Here is a 20,210-nt window from a genome sequence, read left to right on the forward strand (position 1 = left end):
AAAATAAAAAAAGAACACAAAAAAATCCAAACCCAAAAACTCTCTTCTTTGTTTACAACTTATGAGCCCTTTATACTCAAATAAGCTCAAATCTTGGCCCAACTACCCCCAAGTCAAAACCCTTGAAAGTCAAAACCCTAGAAAATATTTAGGGAATAAAAGAAATAAAAAAAGAAAAACAATTAACATAATAGAAATGGGAGATGTGTGGTGTGGATTAAGAGGTAAGAAAAAGATTATAAAAAAAAGGTAGGGTTTGTGGTTTCATTTGGTCTTATATAAAAGCAAAAGAGAGGAAAAACCAAAGGGGGAGCCGCACAACAAGAGGAAGGAGGGGAAAAAAAAGAAAAAAAGTGAGAAAGAAGAAAAAACAGAGAGAGAAGTCGGACAATAAAGAAAAGGAAAGAGAAAGCATAATCGGGGGGAGAAAAGAGCAGAACCAGAGGGAAAAAGAAAATAGAGAGGAGGCATCGGACAGAGGAGAAAGGAAAAGAGAAGAAGAGGGTTTCGTTCTCTCCAGTTCTATTTTTCTGAGAGGGTAATGATTTGCTCATACTCTACATCTCTCTAGTTCTACTTCTCTGTTTATATTTCTCTGGTTCTATCTCTGCATCCCCTGGTTCTATTTCTAAGAAGGCAATAATGTACATTCTCTAGTTGATGTCTGGTTTTAACATACTGTGTTGATGTCTGGTTATTCATATCTGGTTAATATGCAGTGTTAATATACTGTATATATCTGGTTAATATATTGTGTTGATATATGGTTTTTCATATTTGGTTTTGATGTTTGACCTTGATACATCCGTTTGTTCTCTGTGTTAATAGTTGGCTTTGATATCCTTATTTGCTCACTGTATGGACATCTGGTTTTGATTATCTGGTATTTGCTCACTGTGTGGAACCCCATTCGATCAATCGAATCGTGTTTATGAAATTTTTACCCGAGACCATTTCCGATCGATCGGACGTCATCCCGATTGATCAGCCAGATCTGTATTGGAGTATGAATTTCACATTTTGTGATGGTTCAAATTTGATTTGAAAAGTTATGTTTATATGTAACATGAAAAATTGTGTTTATATGTGTGAATCTCTTAATGTGGGCTTGATTTGATTTGAATCTTGATTTACATTTTGAGCATCCAGTTTTACCCTTTCCTTTTGTTTTGATTTTTGATTAGGACCGGGCTGGACTACATTTGGGCCGGAGTGTACATTTGGAAGTTGGCTCGAAATTGAGCAACCGATGGGCTCCATGGGTTGGATTGGTCCAATTTCGTTTTAGTATCTAAAATTTAGATTTTTATGTACAATATTTGTATTTCTCTTCTTCTTATATTTTTTAGAATTTTATGATTTGATATGTATATATCTTTGTAAAAATGTAAACCATGTAAGAGGATAGTGAAAAATAGTGGAAAGTAGTGTAAAGTAGTTAATTAATTTTAGGATAATGCTTGAGACCCCCAAAAGACCCCCATTTAATGTGAAGTGTTGGATGTGAATTGGGGTCTACATGTGTGTTTTTAATCAACGGTTATTTTAATGCCACATAGATTTGGGGGACTTTTGGGGGTGATATTTTGGGGGTCTTTAGCATTATCCTTAATTTTATTTAGGGTGTTAGATGATTTAGATGCATGTTAAGATTGTTTGTATATTGCTTGTCATACGTCATGAAAACAAAAATGCAACACGCTAGTTTTCGGATTAATCCAAGCCTTCAAACCTTAATAAATACACTAAGACTAATTATGGAATCCTTGTATTCTGTTTAAATACCAAGGAACCTTCAAGATATTGGGATTCCATTGCGCGATTCATTCAGAATATTTGGTTTTCGTGGAACCAAAACACAAACATGTTTTCAGGGATTAGGAGAATTTATTTGGCGTCCCAAAGGTGGGTTTAAAGATATTTGACTCATCCAATGGATCCTAAATGAATTTTTTTTTTCTCATAAAGAACATGGTTGTAAGTATGTCTTAAAATGAATGTCTTCATTGATTGTGAATTCCTTTGGTGCACCAACAAAGTCTCCAAATTTCATGTTAATACATCCTTTTTCAAAATCATCAAAAACCACTCCAAGTGGAATTTTTCATCCATTTCAAAATATTTTTGGTCAAGCCGGGAATGGTCACGGTGATCCCGTGCACCCTTTTCAAAACCCACTTCAAGTGGGATTTTCCATCAAATTCTAAACAAACATTTTTGGCCAAGCCGGGAATGGTCACAATGATCCCGTGCATCTTTTTCAAAACTCACTCCAAGTGGGATTTTTCATCAAATTCTAAACAAATATTTTTGGCCAAGCCGGGAATGACTACAGTGATCCCGTGCATCATTTTTATCAAAAACCACTCCAAGTGGGATTTTTCATTGGAATGACCACAATGATCTCGTGCACCACTTTTTTCAAAATCCAATTGCCACACCATTAATGGGCCAAGCCCCACTCAATTGAAATATTGACTTTTAACAAATATAGAAGCTCATTAAAATAATTGAGACATACAATCATTTTCTTAAAACAAATTAGAACCAAATAGGAAAACATTTTTAAGGTAACCTTTTTCGGGAGTCGTGGGGTGCCTAGCACTTTTCCCATGCTCAATAGACCCCTTATCCATTTCGTTTTTCGTAGACCAGAATGAGTATCCAATTGGATCCTAAAAATCAATTGGTGGTGACTTCATCTTTCGTGCCGGTTACTTTAATGACAGTGTAAAAGACATTGTACCAAAGGGACATTGCTTTATTACACTGTTTTGATGTGGCGCAGACTCTAATGACATTGTTTAAATGTGGAACAATCCTTTACTACATTGTTTTGATGTTGCACGTACTCTAATTACATTGTTTAAATTTGGCACAGTTCATAATTACATTGTTTTGATATAACACAGTCCTTTATTACATTGTTATGAGGTGGTATGGTAGTTATTACATTATTTTTCAATGTAGTTACGAATAATCATTAAATAATTTAATAAGAATGCATAAAATAATCAAAGGTCTAGTTTGATAAAGCATTTTCAAAGTAACAGATATGCTAGCATAAATGGTGGTACCAAAAATGCTGAACAATTTTAATAGCAGATATGCTGCATGAATGTTTGGTAGCATATTGTGATAAATGACGTACAGGGGTATTATACATTTTAGTTGTACCAGAGACATATAAATGTATTTATACATAAAAATTAATTCATAAAAAAAAGATAATTTATTAATTTATTAAAAGTAAAGATAATTTATTAATTTATTAAATAAATGTAATTAATTAATTTATAAAATAAATATTATTAATTAATTTATAATTGAAACGGGAACAAAATAGACATTAATATCAAAATGTAACAAAAATGCTTCAAAATGATAGCATTTGGAAAAGACAATTTTATGCGACTAAAACCTTTCAGAGTACGTGCGTCGTTATGCTCGTTTGGTTGGCATGTAGCTTTATGCTCAAAACTAGCATAAATGCTAGCAGAAATGCTTTATCAAACATGGCCAAAATAAAATTTCATAAATTTCTCACAATAAATTGTGTTAACAATTAATAATTGTTCTCAACGTGTCATGTAGGGTGATTCGCATTCTTATGAGACCTGACAAAGTGTAATGGGAATATTGAAATAGCTAGCATTTTCCTTAGTGTCTTCATCAAATATTCAAAGTTTGCATCCATGAGCTACAATATTAGGACAACACAATAAATTGAAAGGTGGAATATCAAATTAAATGTTTATAACAAAAAAAATTATTTGCATAAAAACTTACATTGCTCGATATTGTATCATTATTTATGAGAGATAACATATCACTCCACAGGATGAAATTATCACCACTCCAAGCCATTGTACTAAAAACACATCACAAGTTGATTATGTGCATTTGTAATAATAAGTTAATTTTGTTGAAAAGTATTAAAATATTTGATGTGATGTTGAAATGGTGTATGTGTTTGTAGTTATGTTAGAAAATTGATTATCTAAAATAGGATTTCACTTTAAAATAGAAGAATTGTGTACCCAAAATGTAGTACAGTGTTGGACATGCTCTAACAACCTATTTTTATGTATTAAAAAAAGACTATAACATCTGTTAATAAGCTAAACAAGAAAATGAATGTTAAACATTTTTATCATATCACTTTCTTTTTTGATAAAACCCAAGATGATTTGTCCTTCATTATTTTACAGAATTAATTAGTCATATCATATTTGTTATTGGCCTTCAAACTGGACGACAAGTGGGGAAAACAAAAATAAAGTGTGGAGATGTTACCATACTTATTATATTCTGAACTTTTTTTAATGGCACCTAGAACTCACACACATGCAGTACACACTCACACACACATGCAACAACGCACTCACAAATATGCTACTCGCAAGATTTGAACCCTGCACCATGGGAAGAAATACACAAGAGTATGCCAGCTCAACTAGCACCGACGTATTATTCTGGACTTGTTAGTATGCTCATAAAGTTTAATTTTTAATTTTTTTTGAAAATGTCAAACACTTGTATGTTATTCATGCACCAAAATTTGGGCTTGTAAATCTTGAGGCCATAGAAGGGACTTGTGCCACCAGAAAAACAGCTTTATGTTTCTCTTTAGACGACTTCGTCTTTCAATACAAGCTAACCATCTGCTCTTTTAAGACATTATTAGTAGCTGACCCATAGTTTATACTTCGTGGATCAAATCCCCTCTCATTGGGATCACCCGATCTCTCTCCAGATGTGGTCGCTTTGCTTCCACTAATAACATAATCTCTGAATAAGCTTATTTTATTCAAACTCGAAACTCCGAATCATGAAAAGATAGCTTCACTGATGCAACCCAGCATCCAAGGCCCAACCCGCGCCCACATACACATGGACGGGCTGTAACCAAGGCCCAGGTCCAAGCCCAATCTCTAGGCTGGCCCGAAAACCTTGGCTATTGGAGTGAGGCAAGCCCCGCGCATATATGGCACAAAGCTTGCTCCCACTCTTCCGATGTGGGATAAGGGAGGTCTCTGCATTCACTGCATCATTCCCTCCGTCTTCACGACAACACGTGTCCCACGTGTTGGTCTCCGAGGGTACACATGCACCCACACACGGAAGCGAGCCTTAGCTCCGATACCAAATTGATGCAACCCAGCATCCAAGGCCCAACCCGCGCCCACATACACATGGACGGGCTGTAACCAAGGCCCAGGTCCAAGCCCAATCTCTAGGCTGGCCCGAAAACCTTGGCTATTGGAGTGAGGCAAGCCCCGCGCATATATGGCACAAAGCTTGCTCCCACTCTTCCGCTGTGGGATAAGGGAGGTCTCTACATTCACTGCATCATTCCCTCCGTCTTCACGACAACACGTGTCCCACGTGTTGGTCTCCGAGGGTACACATGCACCCACACACGGAAGCGAGCCTTAGCTCCGATACCAAATTGATGCAACCCAGCATCCAAGGCCCAACCCGCGCCCACATACACATGGACGGGCTGTAACCAAGGCCCAGGTCCAAGCCCAATCTCTAGGCTGGCCCGAAAACCTTGGCTATTGGAGTGAGGCAAGCCCCGCGCATATATGGCACAAAGCTTGCTCCCACTCTTCCGCTGTGGGATAAGGGAGGTCTCTGCATTCACTGCATCATTCCCTCCGTCTTCACGACAACACGTGTCCCACGTGTTGGTCTCCGAGGGTACACATGCACCCACACACGGAAGCGAGCCTTAGCTCCGATACCAAATTGATGCAACCCAGCATCCAAGGCCCAACCCGCGCCCACATACACATGGACGGGCTGTAACCAAGGCCCAGGTCCAAGCCCAATCTCTAGGCTGGCCCGAAAACCTTGGCTATTGGAGTGAGGCAAGCCCCGCGCATATATGGCACAAAGCTTGCTCCCACTCTTCCGCTGTGGGATAAGGGAGGTCTCTGCATTCACTGCATCATTCCCTCCGTCTTCACGACAACACGTGTCCCACGTGTTGGTCTCCGAGGGTACACATGCACCCACACACGGAAGCGAGCCTTAGCTCCGATACCAAATTGATGCAACCCAGCATCCAAGGCCCAACCCGCGCCCACATACACATGGACGGGCTGTAACCAAGGCCCAGGTCCAAGCCCAATCTCTAGGCTGGCCCGAAAACCTTGGCTATTGGAGTGAGGCAAGCCCCGCGCATATATGGCACAAAGCTTGCTCCCACTCTTCCGCTGTGGGATAAGGGAGGTCTCTGCATTCACTGCATCATTAATTGATGCAACCCAGCATCCAAGGCCCAACCCGCGCCCACATACACATGGACGGGCTGTAACCAAGGCCCAGGTCCAAGCCCAATCTCTAGGCTGGCCCGAAAACCTTGGCTATTGGAGTGAGGCAAGCCCCGCGCATATATGGCACAAAGCTTGCTCCCACTCTTCCGATGTGGGATAAGGGAGGTCTCTGCATTCACTGCATCATTCACCAAGTTGTGTGCGATTTTTTTTACATTTCTTTGGACATGTCGTACTGACCAAGCCGAGAAGAACAACAACAGTCAGTGGATCTCTAGTAATAGATAAATACATCTCTTACCTTTATTGACTTTCTACTATAGTAATAGAATCTTCGTTTGATGTTATTTTTGTGAAACACATATCTTTTGCAAGTCAAACCGAATGCAAGACTGCAATCGCTTTCGCTAAAGTTGGCTTTAGTTCTGTACTTTCCATCAAAGTAATTGATGCAAAGACGTCTCCCTTTTCATCCCTGAATATTATGTCAAAACCTGTTTTATTTCCTTGAGATTGTATGGTTGCATCCCAATTTACAAAATTCCTCTCTGGCCCTTTCCAGATTCCTATGCCTGTAATAAAAGTAAATGAGCTAAGGATTGATTCTTTTGCGTGGATTATGCTATAGTCGGTTGTCAAAAGTACACCTTTACTTGCAATCTGATTTAGGTATGTGAAAACACCCTCATGCACAAACTTATTTCGACGGTGCCAAATTAGATGCATGGTAACTATCATAATGGTTATCTCTAAAGGGAAAGGCCAACATAGACCTCCAGCGAAGCTGCAAAAAGGACATTGATGTCAAAGAACCTACTTTTGGATTTTTAATGCTCGCGTGGCAGACATCTATAGTAGCAGGACATACTCATCATACATGTATGATAGTCTCAATCGAAAACTTACAAATGGGGCACTTTGGATCTTTTGCAATATGTTGATTGAAAAGGAAACTTTGTGTGGAGAATGACTTTGTGAATTTTCCTCCATACAAATTTTTTGAGAAATTTTATTTGCACACCATCAAACTACTAAGTTTACACCACTGTCGATGTAATTTTTACACCGAGGAAAAAAGTGATATAAAAAGAAAGAACGTAATAAATAATACAAGAACACAAAGATATACGTGGTTTGACAACTTGTCTAGTTCATGGAGATCTAATATTTTGTTAAAGAAGTGAGTGTGTGTCTGATGTCTAAACAATACAAGTATTTATAATGTTCTGGAGGTTGGATGCGGTTAGGCAAGTATGACGCGGTTGCGCCGGTTGATCCGTCTTAACCTCCTGCAATGCAATAACAGATGTATGAAACTGCTTTCTTTGGAACTGTTGAACTGCCTTATCCCTTTGACACATATGGAAAAATAACCTTATGTACATATGTATCTTTATTGTGTACATATTTTCAAATATTTCCCCCACAACCACCTACTTCAACCTTATAAGTTCACACTAAAATTTTTTAAGTTTACACCCAAAATTTACTTAGTAGCCCAAAATACTCATTACTTGTAAAATATGAAATCGAGATTCCTTCTTTATAAGTTGTTGTCTTTAATTTTATAAGGGATTCCGTCTTCACATCCAAATTCAACCCATGTTTCGACAACTAAGACTTTGGTCTACTCAGAGATGCGGTGTTCTTCCCCAAGTGATCCACCCAAGAATCCGGACTGGTGAGGTAGATTCAAGCTTCTCAACATGAATGAATTGACCCAATTGGACCTTATCACCTACTATTGATTTTGCTAAGCTTGATTTGTATTTTTTGTGTTAAATTGGGTAATTGATGTAATTAGCAAACCATGTCTGTTTTTTTTTACAAAAACGGTTAGTCCTCTAATTTTTTTGTTACAAAATCGGGATGGTGATGTTGATTATCGATAACAAATTAGACGGTCGTGTTGATTATTGAGAACAAAATCGGGATGGTTGTATGGATTTATTTTCATTTAAGGGTATATTAGACATTTCATACAGAGATATAGATGTAAATAAAAAAAATTCTAAAAATGGTTTAAACTTAATACTTTTGTGGTGTGTAAATAAAATTTCTCATTTTTTTCTTGTTAAGGGTAGGACTTTTTAAGTTTCAAGATAATCTTCCATATACGGTTTACCTATTTTTGGTGCATGTATTCCATATATGACTAATAGCAATAAAATTGCCATTAAATTAAAGAATTCAGTCTATTAAAAACCCTTTTAAATTGAAAACCATATTATTATTATTATTATTATCATCTTTAGCTGACATCCTTCGTGGACCAAATAACCTATGTAAGCCGCTCATGTCCATGAGGACACTGGTTTTTAAGGCATTTTGGCATTCTAATTGGATTTTAGATCCACTGAATTGAGATAATTTGCTGCTAGGTATGTTAGGTAAGGCACTCTATAATTGTATAATATACTAATTACAAATTAATATATGTAGGCATCACCTTATTTCACTAGCATGCACCTATTAGCTAGCTAGGCTACGCATTTACATATGTTGATTGTTGAAACATACATACATACATATATATATATATATATATATATATATATATATATATATATATATATATATATGTAAGTCAATAAATTAATTAAGAAGAGTGATAGAGACTTGAACATGAAATAAAATTTCTCATAATCCTAAAAAAATCATAAGATATCTAAGCAAAGCAGGATTCAACATAATAATTCAGAAGTCGTCACCAATTATTGAGTAATCGCGACTTTCATACACATACACGCAATACTTATACAAGGGAGAGGGTATTCTCACCCCCTATTCAGTAATCTCATACTTAAATAATTTATTTGTATTTTTTATATTATTTTATTTTTGATTTGATATTTGATTCTTTTTATTTACGTGTGATTTGACATTAGATTCACATCCCCATAATTGATTTTTCCACTCCCAATAACTAATTAAAATAACTTATTATCTCACATCCATGTAGATTGACGGGTATATTTAATGTATGCTGTAAGTTGTTCACTGTACGGAGTAATTCATTCGTTTGCATAATAATACATGTACTGCACTTGTTGAACCAAAAGTTAAGACAAATACCCATGAACGCCCATCTGTCAAGAAAAAAGTTGACACATCTACTCTCGTGATCCGTCTGCATTCGAGTATATTGAACATGAGTTTATTCATTCACAAGAACCGGGTAGACACAACTGTTCATCTATCCACATCACTCCATCACTTCGTTCAGTTGGCATTGACAGATGATTATCCGATGTCTCCTATTATGATTCAGTGGTTTGGATACAAGTATGATACTGCAAACAAATTGATCACTCCATACAGTGAACAACTTGTAGCATACATTAAATGTATCCATCAATATGCATTGAAGTGATAAGTTACTTTAATTAATTGTTGGGATGAGAAAAATCAATTATGGGGTCGGAAAACCAATTATAAGAATATCAACATAATGTAAAATTGCACGCAAATCAAAAGAATGAAATATCAAATCAAACATAAAATAATATAAAAAAATACAAACCAATTATTTGGGCATGGGATTACTAAATAGAGGGGGTGAGGATACGGTCTCCCCTTATACAAACGTGTACATTTAGTTATGCAAACGTGTACGTTAGATTAAAACACAAGTACATTTCATGTACATTTTCTATACAATTTTGTATATCAATTATAAATATTTGTATAAATGTACAAAGTTAAAAAAAAATGTACATGTGTCAACAGGCCCCCCGCAAGAGGCACAGATCAAGTCCACACAGGGGCAGACTATCAAGCCCACACACCTCCTTATAAATATTCGGAGGAGGTGAGATTAGAACTCATGACCTGAAGTCAGGGACATGCAAAGTCATTGCCACTCAACCAATGGCTCATTTACAAAACTTTCATAGGTTTAATCTGGTGATGTATCGTATATTGTATTTGTACTTATATTAAAAAAAATGTACATGTTATTTTGTGTAATGTACAAGTTACTTAATTTTCAAAACTTTTAAAAGTGAGTATCTAAAAAGATTCATTAAAGTCAAAGCCACTAATTTCACAAAAATTTATGGACGCCAATATTTTTACAGGTCAGTAGGTCCTTTTTTTTAAATATCATTGAGAAATTTGCTTCTCATTTTAATTGAACTTTGGATACGCATATGTCTAACCCAATCAATTGTCAATCGAACCACTTCTCGTTAGTTAAGTCACTAAGCCCTACTTTTTCCTATTTCTATTTGCTCTCGTTGATATGATGTGGTCTAATATTTTTTATACAAAGTGACATTGGCTTATATACATATACATACATACATACATACATATATATGTGTGTAAGTGAATTCTCACATCAATTTTACGCATTTGAAATCCAATGACTATAATAAAGCGCAACAAAAATGGGGACCACACATTTACTATATATATATATATATATATTTGTGTGTGTGCGAATTCTCACATGCACACCAACTTTACGCATTTGAAATCCAATGGTTGTAATAAAATGCCTAAAGTTGATGCGCGTGTGACAAGTCCTTTATACATATATAGGAATTCTCATATAAGGGTCTAATGTACGGGTGTAAAATAAAGATATAACATAAAGAAACTAATATTTTTAATATTTAGTAGACTTACATTTTTTTTCCTTTTCCTTTTGAAACAATGGAGGGGGATTCGAACCTAGTCATCAAGGTGATTCACATCAATTGTATCACTCCAACTAGTGATTGGGTATTAATAGATTTACATTGATCAATCAAACCATATATTCAAGCTACTCTCAAATCTTACTAGTACTTGAATTAATTTAGTTGATTTGTCATAAACAAATCAACATAATTTTTTTTGATATTAGTAATTTACCACATGAAGCATAATATGACTATAAATTAAGCATAAGAAATATTTATCTATAAAAAAGAAGAATAATAACTATTCAAAAAATCATGAATATTTTTCATACACTCTACAATTTTAATAGGCCAACATTGAGTTTGAGTTTACCTAATTTTACCAAACTCATCTATTCATTACTCTTTGAAAAAAAAAAAAAAAGCATCAACCCAATGTAAAACAATATCAACTTCAAAAAAAAACTATAACAAAAAAGAAGATTAAAAGAAAGCACTTCCCCAAGTGCAAAACTTAAAAAAAAGAGTTATTTGGTTCACTTATAAGCAAAGCAATGAACAATTCACAAATTCTGGGAAGAACTTCCCAACCATGTCCGAAACCGGGCATCAAACTCAAAATTCTAGTTATTATCCCTCAGGATCAATCTAAATTCATAAATTAAACTTAGTATTCAACAGAAAAGAACTAACGTACGGCCACCGATACCTAATACCAACTTACCACGACTACACCTGAAGTATGTTACATTATATACAGAGCCGTCGCAGCCACTGTCCATCATTCTCCTACAGAATTCAACTCCTTTCAACAACGAAACATTGTGGCATTGCAGCCACCTTCAGGGCAGGCACAAGTTCAAATTGGCAGAAGGCTCAGCTCCCTCAGTGGATCAAAAATCCCAAAATACACAACGATATTTGCCATTCAATCCACCTGCTGCCGCAACTTTTCCCAGAGAAGCAAATTCAAGAGTTGCCAGGGGTTAAAGCACGATGAGTCGGTCGTGCCAAACCATTAACTGCCTCGTTTATCCTACTGAACACTAATTTCAGAGGTATACAAGTTATAACAGGATCCTTGAGCTTTGCCAACACCGGTTTCCTCTCTTCTTCACTTCTTTGGCCAGTCAGTGATGACAGTTTCCGGATCTTCTTAGACATTAGCCCACCTTTCTTCACTTTGGATGATTTGCTCTGAGAAGAGCGTGGCTTCCGAGACTTATCTTTGGCAGATTTTCTTCCAACCTCAAAATTTCTCTTAACGGCGTAACTGGTTATTTTGGCTTTGAAAGGAGCCAAATGAGTTGTATCATATTCAATGCCACTCATCATACGATCACAATGACCATCATCCAACACCTCAACTGTTAAGGGATGGCCCACAATTGCTCTACTATCTATCTTGCTCACAAGAGAAACCAATGAAACCTGCTGTGGCCGATAGTTGGCTTTCACCTCAAGCTCTACATCATAGAGTTTAGAATCAGTGCAAAAACTTTTGACAGGAAGGTCTGACATCTGATATTTAGGATGAACTGTAAAGCGCGACTGCCGAAAAGGAAGTGATCTTTGAGGGCTCACATAACCATGAGGCAAAACCTTTGTTTCTGCTCTAAAACCTCTCATAGGATGTAGCTGGTAAGATCCGTTCCAACCCCAGAAATCGCCTTCTAAACCGGGTTCAGATGAGGAGTAATTGTACAGAGTTTTGGATCCACCAATGCCATCACAATCAACTTTCTGAACAGCAGCCAGTTGGAGTCCATCCAAGTGCTCTGTACCTGTCAAATAAGCATTGGATACATCATCCGTGCCCACATATTTTCTTGAGTCCTGTATTCTATTTTTACTTAATTTTCTTGCATTCCTCTTTCCTTTTAACAGCCACGTTGTACCTTTCTCCGGATTCTGGCACAAATCATCAGGAACAGCTGCCAAACTGGTCGAAACAAATTCATTAAGGCCCTCGTTTTTCAAAGACATAGCTTCAGCTTGACTACTTAGACTAGATTGCCTCGCCAATGCACCAACCACGGGAGAAAAATCTGATAGGATTCAGATAGTAAATTAGTTTCAAGAGTCAGATTGCAAAAAACTACCACAGACAAAAAAGAGGAACAAGAGGCTAGACAAAGTTTTACATGCTCACAAAGTGAGACAGACTATCGGTCCCAACAAACTTTGCAGTAATGAGGAAAAATGTTTTTAGAATCACAAGTGGAAGACAATAGAAAATAGAATCGATGAACAAGATAAAACATAACAAAAGTTAACCAAAAAAGGACAAACAAAAACAAAATATCAAAGAAGGAAACAAGTCCAATTATGCTAGTCAGCTATCTAATAAACAAAAACTTTTTTAATGACACGTGCATCTATATAACCAAGTACGATTTAAAGCCATTTCCCAACTGGAAGAGGAACTTCAAAGGACTGTGGTTCCCTGCCAGCTGGAAGGCAGCACTTTCTTGATATAATAATCTCAGGTTACCAGTCATAGTTTACGCCCGTTATCAATTGTTTCTCTCGCTTTTCGTTTCTTCAAACTTTCTTCTATTATCATTCCTTCATACTGTCATCCAATCTCTATATTCTTTCCTAGCTTTTTGACACCAAATCTGAAACTCTCATCCTAAGCATAATTGCTACTGTTCTCCAGTAATCTGAAACCAGTAACATTCTCTCAAACCAGAAATTCTCTCACATAAAATTAAGCCCTCAAATCCAAATTTCCTAACCCTAAATAACTCAAACAACTTCCAGGCTAGAAATCCCAAACATGTTATGCATCTCCATTTGTTATAGGAAAGCTTCTGAGGGCCACTGCCCGTTCCACACTAAACACTGTTCGCCCGTACACATTCTTAGAATCTTAGTCATATCAATGTAGATAACTGAAACTCACATCTTCTCTAGCACCCACCACATTACTTTTCTCAGAAACAGACCTAAGCTTTTTCAAATGCATGCAAACCGAGTGAAGGTCTTTTTTTTTTTTTGAAGAGAAGGGAGTCCTTCTTTTCTCGCTATAATTTTCAATAAGCCCGTAACTTCAATGGTGGACAATTGCAGCATAAAACCAAATAGGCTCTTTGAAACCTTTGCTTCAAATCTTAGTCACCACTCATTAAATCTTTCTAAAACTGCTATCTTGTTGCTCAAGCTTGACTCCTCAACATTAATCGCAAGTCCAAATATTTCTTTTTTCGTTTAGATAATTATCATGATATTTGAAATCCTCCACAAGCTGGACATTTTATTAGTTCTCCTACATTATAAGGGAAATCATCCAATTAACTCGTAACCATACTTTATTTGCAGTCAGTGCAAATATGTAGATGCAATGATGCATGTGAGAACAAACAAATTTGAGTCAATCATTCAACTTTCAGTCTGGACCTTAATTATTATTCACTGGGACTTAACAGCTAAGCATTATCAAACCTTCAGTCTAGCTTGTCCTATATATTACTAAAACGTCCAGCTGAGAGGTTCCATTAAACTTAAGTCATTATATTAAGCACACTCGAAGGTCAACTACACTGGACTCCATTAGCAATGGAACTGAGATGGCCATATGGACAGAAAATAACCTAAAAATCCTTAAACAGCTGAATAATGATCACTACTCACTATCAGTCCTACGAGTAAACAATTGAACAGACTAAAATCATTGGATCCACAAAGAACAAATACCTCCATACATGAAAAGTAAGCTTCAAATACTCTAAATTAATATTCCTAAGAAGACCCAAGATGTAGGCCATAATCCAGCTTATTTTATTAGTGAAAAAAAGTGTCAACAAACACCTTGATAAAAACAACCAGAGCTGTAGGAGAATATCCTGGATACACATAACATCCTTCAAAATCTTAATCATTATACACAGCAAATTAGGTCTAATGCAAAGTATACACCTTTACAAGCTTCAAGAAAATATAAACAAACTAAAGGACCAATAAAATGAGGAAGTACCAAGACTCTAACAAACAATTCAATCCAAACTTTTCAGTTAGAAAGTAAAAGAACATTCAATATTATTGAGTTTGGGCTAAACACAGCATTAATAAGAGGATTAGGCGCAAAGGCCCATAAAAGCCATGCAAGAGGAGACAGAGATAGTACCTGCAGAGTGTTTTTCCTCCCCAACAAATGGGACATCAAATAACTTGTCATGAGTATCATTGGCCAAAACTGACATGCTGGAAATCTCATTCTCCTTTGTCTTGTTAATAATAAGTGAAGCATCACATACATTTTCCGAAGCATGTAAAGAGGTCTCACATGATACTCCAGTGCTGTCTGAGTTATTGTTAGTTACCAAGGAAATAATTTTTCTTGACTCATTAGATTCCAATCCCCAAACTTTTGCGTCAGGAAGTCCACACTGAGATGAACCATGTGTACTTGGAAGTTCATCACAAGTAACAGGAATGGGCACCATAGCTGTACTTTCCAAAACCTTAGTCAGTGCGCGGCAACGATTTTTCCTTCTCAATTCATGCACATTTGCTGCTTGGGACCTCCTTCCTTTCAAAGAGGAGTTGTTACCCTTGCTTCCATTGACAGGAGTCCCATAAGACGTGCCATTGCCAGGGTGAGAATCATAAAGTGGACTACAGTCATGTTTAATGAGCTCAACTGCTCCTCCTCCTGAGAGTTTTCTCTTTGATCCAACACATATTCCTAGATCTTCAAGTCCTTTCATTCGCTTTATTACTGCTGTTCCATCATCCTCGGAATCATTTGGGGTTCTTCTTCTCTTTCCTTTCCCAGATTGCACCTTTGAAGCACTGATATGATTTGGCTCTTCAAATGATATGCCAGATTGCGATAATTCCTGCGCTGAACCTGAATCTTCTTCAGAATCACTCTCTTCGTTGATCAGGTCATCATCTTCGCCAGATTGAGATACTGTAGGTGACTCTTGGGCAGAACTACTTTTCTCACGAACCAAATTCTCCATTTCGGAGTAGACATACTGATGATCCTTTCCCTGAAGAACGCTCTCAAGCTCAAGTGCATGGATAATTGCATCTTCCCTACGAGCATATTTCACCGCCTTTCTATTAGGATTGGCTGCAGAGGCCTTTGCCTTCTCAATACATTCATCATAATCCCCGCAACGGAAGGCCTTCACCCTCCTGGATTTCTCAAGATTATACCAATCCCTAAAAAAATAAGGAAAGGGAGTAGGAGATCCTGTCAGTAGCATTATATTATATGCAAGCATAAATCAAATTCTTCAGCCTTAGATCTAAAGATGATGGTATTAAATACTTAAAAGTACAAAATATGTAAGCGTGCAAGTATATTATTGAACTGTGCAAGTATGTTGTTCAACTTCTTTTATGAAAATTTCATAACGACAACTGTAATTCTTTAATCAAAGAACAGTAGATAGAACTTTGCGAGAAGTTGAAACCCACAATTACATCAAGGAAAATAAATGGACAGCCAGAACAAACAAGCTAGATTCCACTATGTAGCTGTGAGTCTGTGACCAAAAGTTAGCTACCAGCTCAAAGTTATCAAGATACATCATCAATCACGATTTTATCCCACACACTGATGTTAAAATATGGTGTTTCTTTCTCAGGATTTTGATACTTCAAATGGATTTCAATACATATCGAAACCACATAAGAATATAATTAAACGTGTCTGCTATAGCATAGCGTGCAATGCATGAATACTGTGGAGGTTGATGTTAGTTCACGCATTCAAATATGCTCTCTTCTTCTTACGGAAAAGGACAAGGAAAATATGAGAAGTTATGAAATAAAACCACAAAATGAAACGAGAAAATCCATTCTCTTAATCAGAAAAGTGATCCTAGACGGCCAAAAAAATTTGGGGGCATACCGGAGTTACATAAAAGGAACCTATCTTGCACAGCCAAACTAGAACAACATTCTTGACAATCCTTCTGAAATGAAAACCTAGACTCAACGGGCAATCCTTTTTATGTTTCCTACTCTCCCAGTCTCACTTGAAAGACATTCCTTGTCTTAACTGCTCTATTTCAACTAGAACTAGCAATGTTAGATTCGAAGTCAGTTTTTATTCCATGATCCTGTATCTAATTGCCACAAGCAATTACAAAAGAGTATATGCACTATGCAGTTTAAGTTTCTTTTTCATTCAACAGGGATCTCCATACAGGAAGTCAATACAATCAAAACTGTTGTGAGTAAACTTGTTTCCTGCTTTCTGCAGTAATCTAACTTGCCATCCATGCTCGACAAAATAGTCGTGGCAAATAGGATTACATACGTGATTTCTGAAATTTTACAGAAGAAGAAATAACGGGAGCTTGCCAATCTCGCTTATAGCCCCTCAGAAGAGATCTGCAACTTCATTGAAATTTTACACTAGCATAAATAACACGTCAAGTGACATACACACGCTACTCAGAACATCTCAGATACTATTTTGTAGCCAAAAAAAAGTAGAATGCCAAGTCCACCTATCAATAGCTAATATACTCTTCTCACAAAATTTGTTTCTCTTAATCATATACCTCACTAGCTTCATTTTTTTTTTCTGAATGACATACTCTTCCCTACCTTGTAACTGGAAACACATGACAGCGATCCTTATACCAAATAGTCACACAACAGAGCCTTTTTTTTTTTGAATGGTAAGCATTTTATCAAGGAACCAAGGCAGTGCAAAGAGAGTTGAAACAAAGCTAAGCTAATAGCCTCAAGAAAGTTGTTACAATTGCCAAAGCACCATAGCTTCAGAATATAGAAATTACCAATGAAGGCATTTACACAAGTTTTTTGTTGTTACTATAGCGATTATTGGCAGAAATTTTTTTACTACTTATTAGGACACGAATACATTAATAACCGTGAAAGCATGAAACTGAAGCAAACACGGTCAAAATCACAATTACTGAATTTCTGATTGATAGAAGCGGGTAATACAGATTTGCAAAACTAACAATTATTTGTATGGGTCACTTTTCCTTCCTGGGGATAGGAGAACCTCTTCGCAGAAGCTGGGGTGCGAGGAGCTAACCACTGAACCAGTGGTGCTCCTCAGATTTAAATAAATCAAGGCAGCCATGACGAGAAAGGGGAGTATCTAAAATAAAATAATTCTCACAATAGGTTTAACGAGTAATTAGATGACGCAGGTTAAAGTAGTGACAGAATTCATGGACGTACCAAGGTAAAATGACTCTATGAGTCAACTTTACTAATCTAGAATTAATACGAGTGATCGCTTCCGACAAAAAAATCTAATAGATCTAAACCCAAATAAAAACATACTTAAACTGACAACGAAATAGAAGTTACAATATGATGCAGTTAGCAAATTACCATAACGAGCAACACACACGACAATAAAAGCGATAACATAATTAATAATGCCACCAAAAACAATATTAAGAACCGATTAATATCTATATGGGTATTTCCAATTTAAGACAACATTACTTTGAGTTAACGATATAACTGGAACAATTGACCTCTATGGTGGAAACAATTCTATACAGCAATACCGCCAAATATTTATAAAATCCATACATGTACATTCTTTTCATCAAAGAAAAACTAGGCAACTTTTCACCAAGCACTGTAACAAATATCTGTATTCAATACATAAGTATTTGGAAACACTGTGCTGTTGCAATATAAATATTCTGTGTCTCTTCTATTTATTCTAATTCATCAGCTGGGCCATTTTATCAAACCCTAAAAACAGCAAGGCTATGAAGAAAAACAGCAATAGTAAATTAGTAATGTTAATATATATAATGCCAATCATGAAGAAATCAAATTGTCTAATAAAGAGAGCAACGGGATCTTACACGCTTGCATCCTCACGACCAAGAAGCTTAACAGGAGTGCCCGATTTCGGAGAGGCCAAGCAGCTATCAGAAATCTCATCCAGAGCCATTATCCGACCAGGCCACCATGACCCATTACGCCTCTGGACCCAAACCAACCCTCCCACAGAAGGGTCAATGCCCCCATTGTCTTTGGGCTCATCCGCTGAGCTCCCCATCTCAAAATCCCAGTAGAGCCCCCAACTTTTCAGATTCTGGAGAAACAAAACCTAGCAAAAAAAACCCTAAAAATCAATATCAATCAAACATTGCAAAATCACCATAAACCTCTCTGCTGTGAGTGTAATACACCTTCAAACAAATAAAAGGACAAATGAATAAACGAACAATAACATGCAATAGGAGACAGCTCAAGAAAAAATCTATAACAAGAAAACAAACACAAATATGCACACGAACCCAGAAAACTTCAAAAAAATAAAGAAAAAAGCAAGAGAAAAACCTAGCTAGATTGAAGGGTTTTCATGGCAGGGGGATCTGAGACCAAGAAATGGAAGATCCGATGTTTTTGTTCTTCCTTTTCATCAAAAACAGCCTTCCGGGAATTCAATATTTTTTCGCAAGAACCAAACAAACAACTTCTGTTCAAATTTCAGTGGCTTAATGAGTTCTAAGACCTCATACTTCCCTTGCCATGAGATTTTGCTTCTCCCCAAGAAAAAAACACAAAGGAAAAAAGGAAAAAAAAATCACTGGGTGCGTGAATTTGAGTGGTTCTATGTGTTCTCAATACTCAAATTGGCTTAAAGCTTGTATCTTTTTCTTTTTTTTTTTATCTTTGCTGTGGAGAACCCTCTTGTATGTGTGGTTCAGCTCTAGTGGAGGGGGTGTGTGTGAGAGAGAGAGAGGGAGAAATGGACTTCTGTTTGGATCGGAAAACCATCAAAATGAGAAAAAAAGGAAAAAGAACGTACCTTTTTGGTTTTCTTTTTGCCTGGACTGAAGATGAGAGAGACAGAGAGCAAATATAATAAAAAAGATTAGTGCATTTTATATACCAAGCTTGCCTGAGATTAGGGTGGCCATGTAAAACCAAATCCTGGCCAGGTGGTGGCTGCTTCCCTATATACACCACAATAATTCCATTTTCGGAAGTTAAATAAAACCTAAAATTTTTAAATAAATACCCTAAAAAAATAAATAATTTGAACAAATGGCATAATAATGTTGAAAAAATTAAATAATTTGAACAACCTTCTCACTATAATATAATTTATATAGTGTGGTTGTTAATTTAGGGTTTATAATGCATGATCGCCTTTAATTTCAATATAAGGCAAGAAAAATATTTGTAGGCCATGTTTGGTTTCCTTATTTCGACTGGGAATTGTGCTGGAATAAATTAGGTTGGATAGGATTGAAGCTATTGGGAAAATTCTATAAATGTAGTTGTTGCATTCGTATAATAAATAGTAGATAAATTCATCATA

At 36.5% G+C, this 20,210-nt stretch overlaps 1 protein-coding gene across 3 annotated transcripts; it reads right to left on the minus strand.

Annotated features, from left to right (window-relative positions):
* Positions 1-11,396: 11,396 nt before the first annotated feature.
* LOC120002223 (uncharacterized protein At1g51745-like) lies at positions 11,397-19,811 on the minus strand. 3 transcript variants are annotated; one of them, XM_038850899.1, is made up of 5 exons: positions 19,223-19,634; positions 18,742-18,989; positions 15,042-16,087; positions 12,811-12,960; positions 11,397-12,696 (listed from the first exon to the last, which is right to left on the minus strand). In XM_038850899.1, exons 2-5 carry the CDS (start codon positions 18,936-18,938, stop codon positions 11,882-11,884), a joined length of 2,208 nt encoding a protein of 735 aa, XP_038706827.1. In that variant the 5' UTR covers positions 18,939-18,989; positions 19,223-19,634; the 3' UTR covers positions 11,397-11,881. The 3 variants fall into 3 exon arrangements, with proteins under 3 accessions (XP_038706827.1, XP_038706826.1, XP_038706825.1); XM_038850898.1 differs by lacking the exon at positions 19,223-19,634 and adding an exon at positions 19,695-19,811 and having other exon boundaries at positions 11,397-12,960; XM_038850897.1 differs by having other exon boundaries at positions 11,397-12,960; positions 19,223-19,633.
* Between the last annotated feature and the right edge of the window lie 399 nt (positions 19,812-20,210).

The sequence above is a fragment of the Tripterygium wilfordii genome, chromosome 7, assembly GCF_013401445.1.
Source record: "Tripterygium wilfordii isolate XIE 37 chromosome 7, ASM1340144v1, whole genome shotgun sequence".
Lineage (NCBI taxonomy): Eukaryota > Viridiplantae > Streptophyta > Magnoliopsida > Celastrales > Celastraceae > Tripterygium > Tripterygium wilfordii.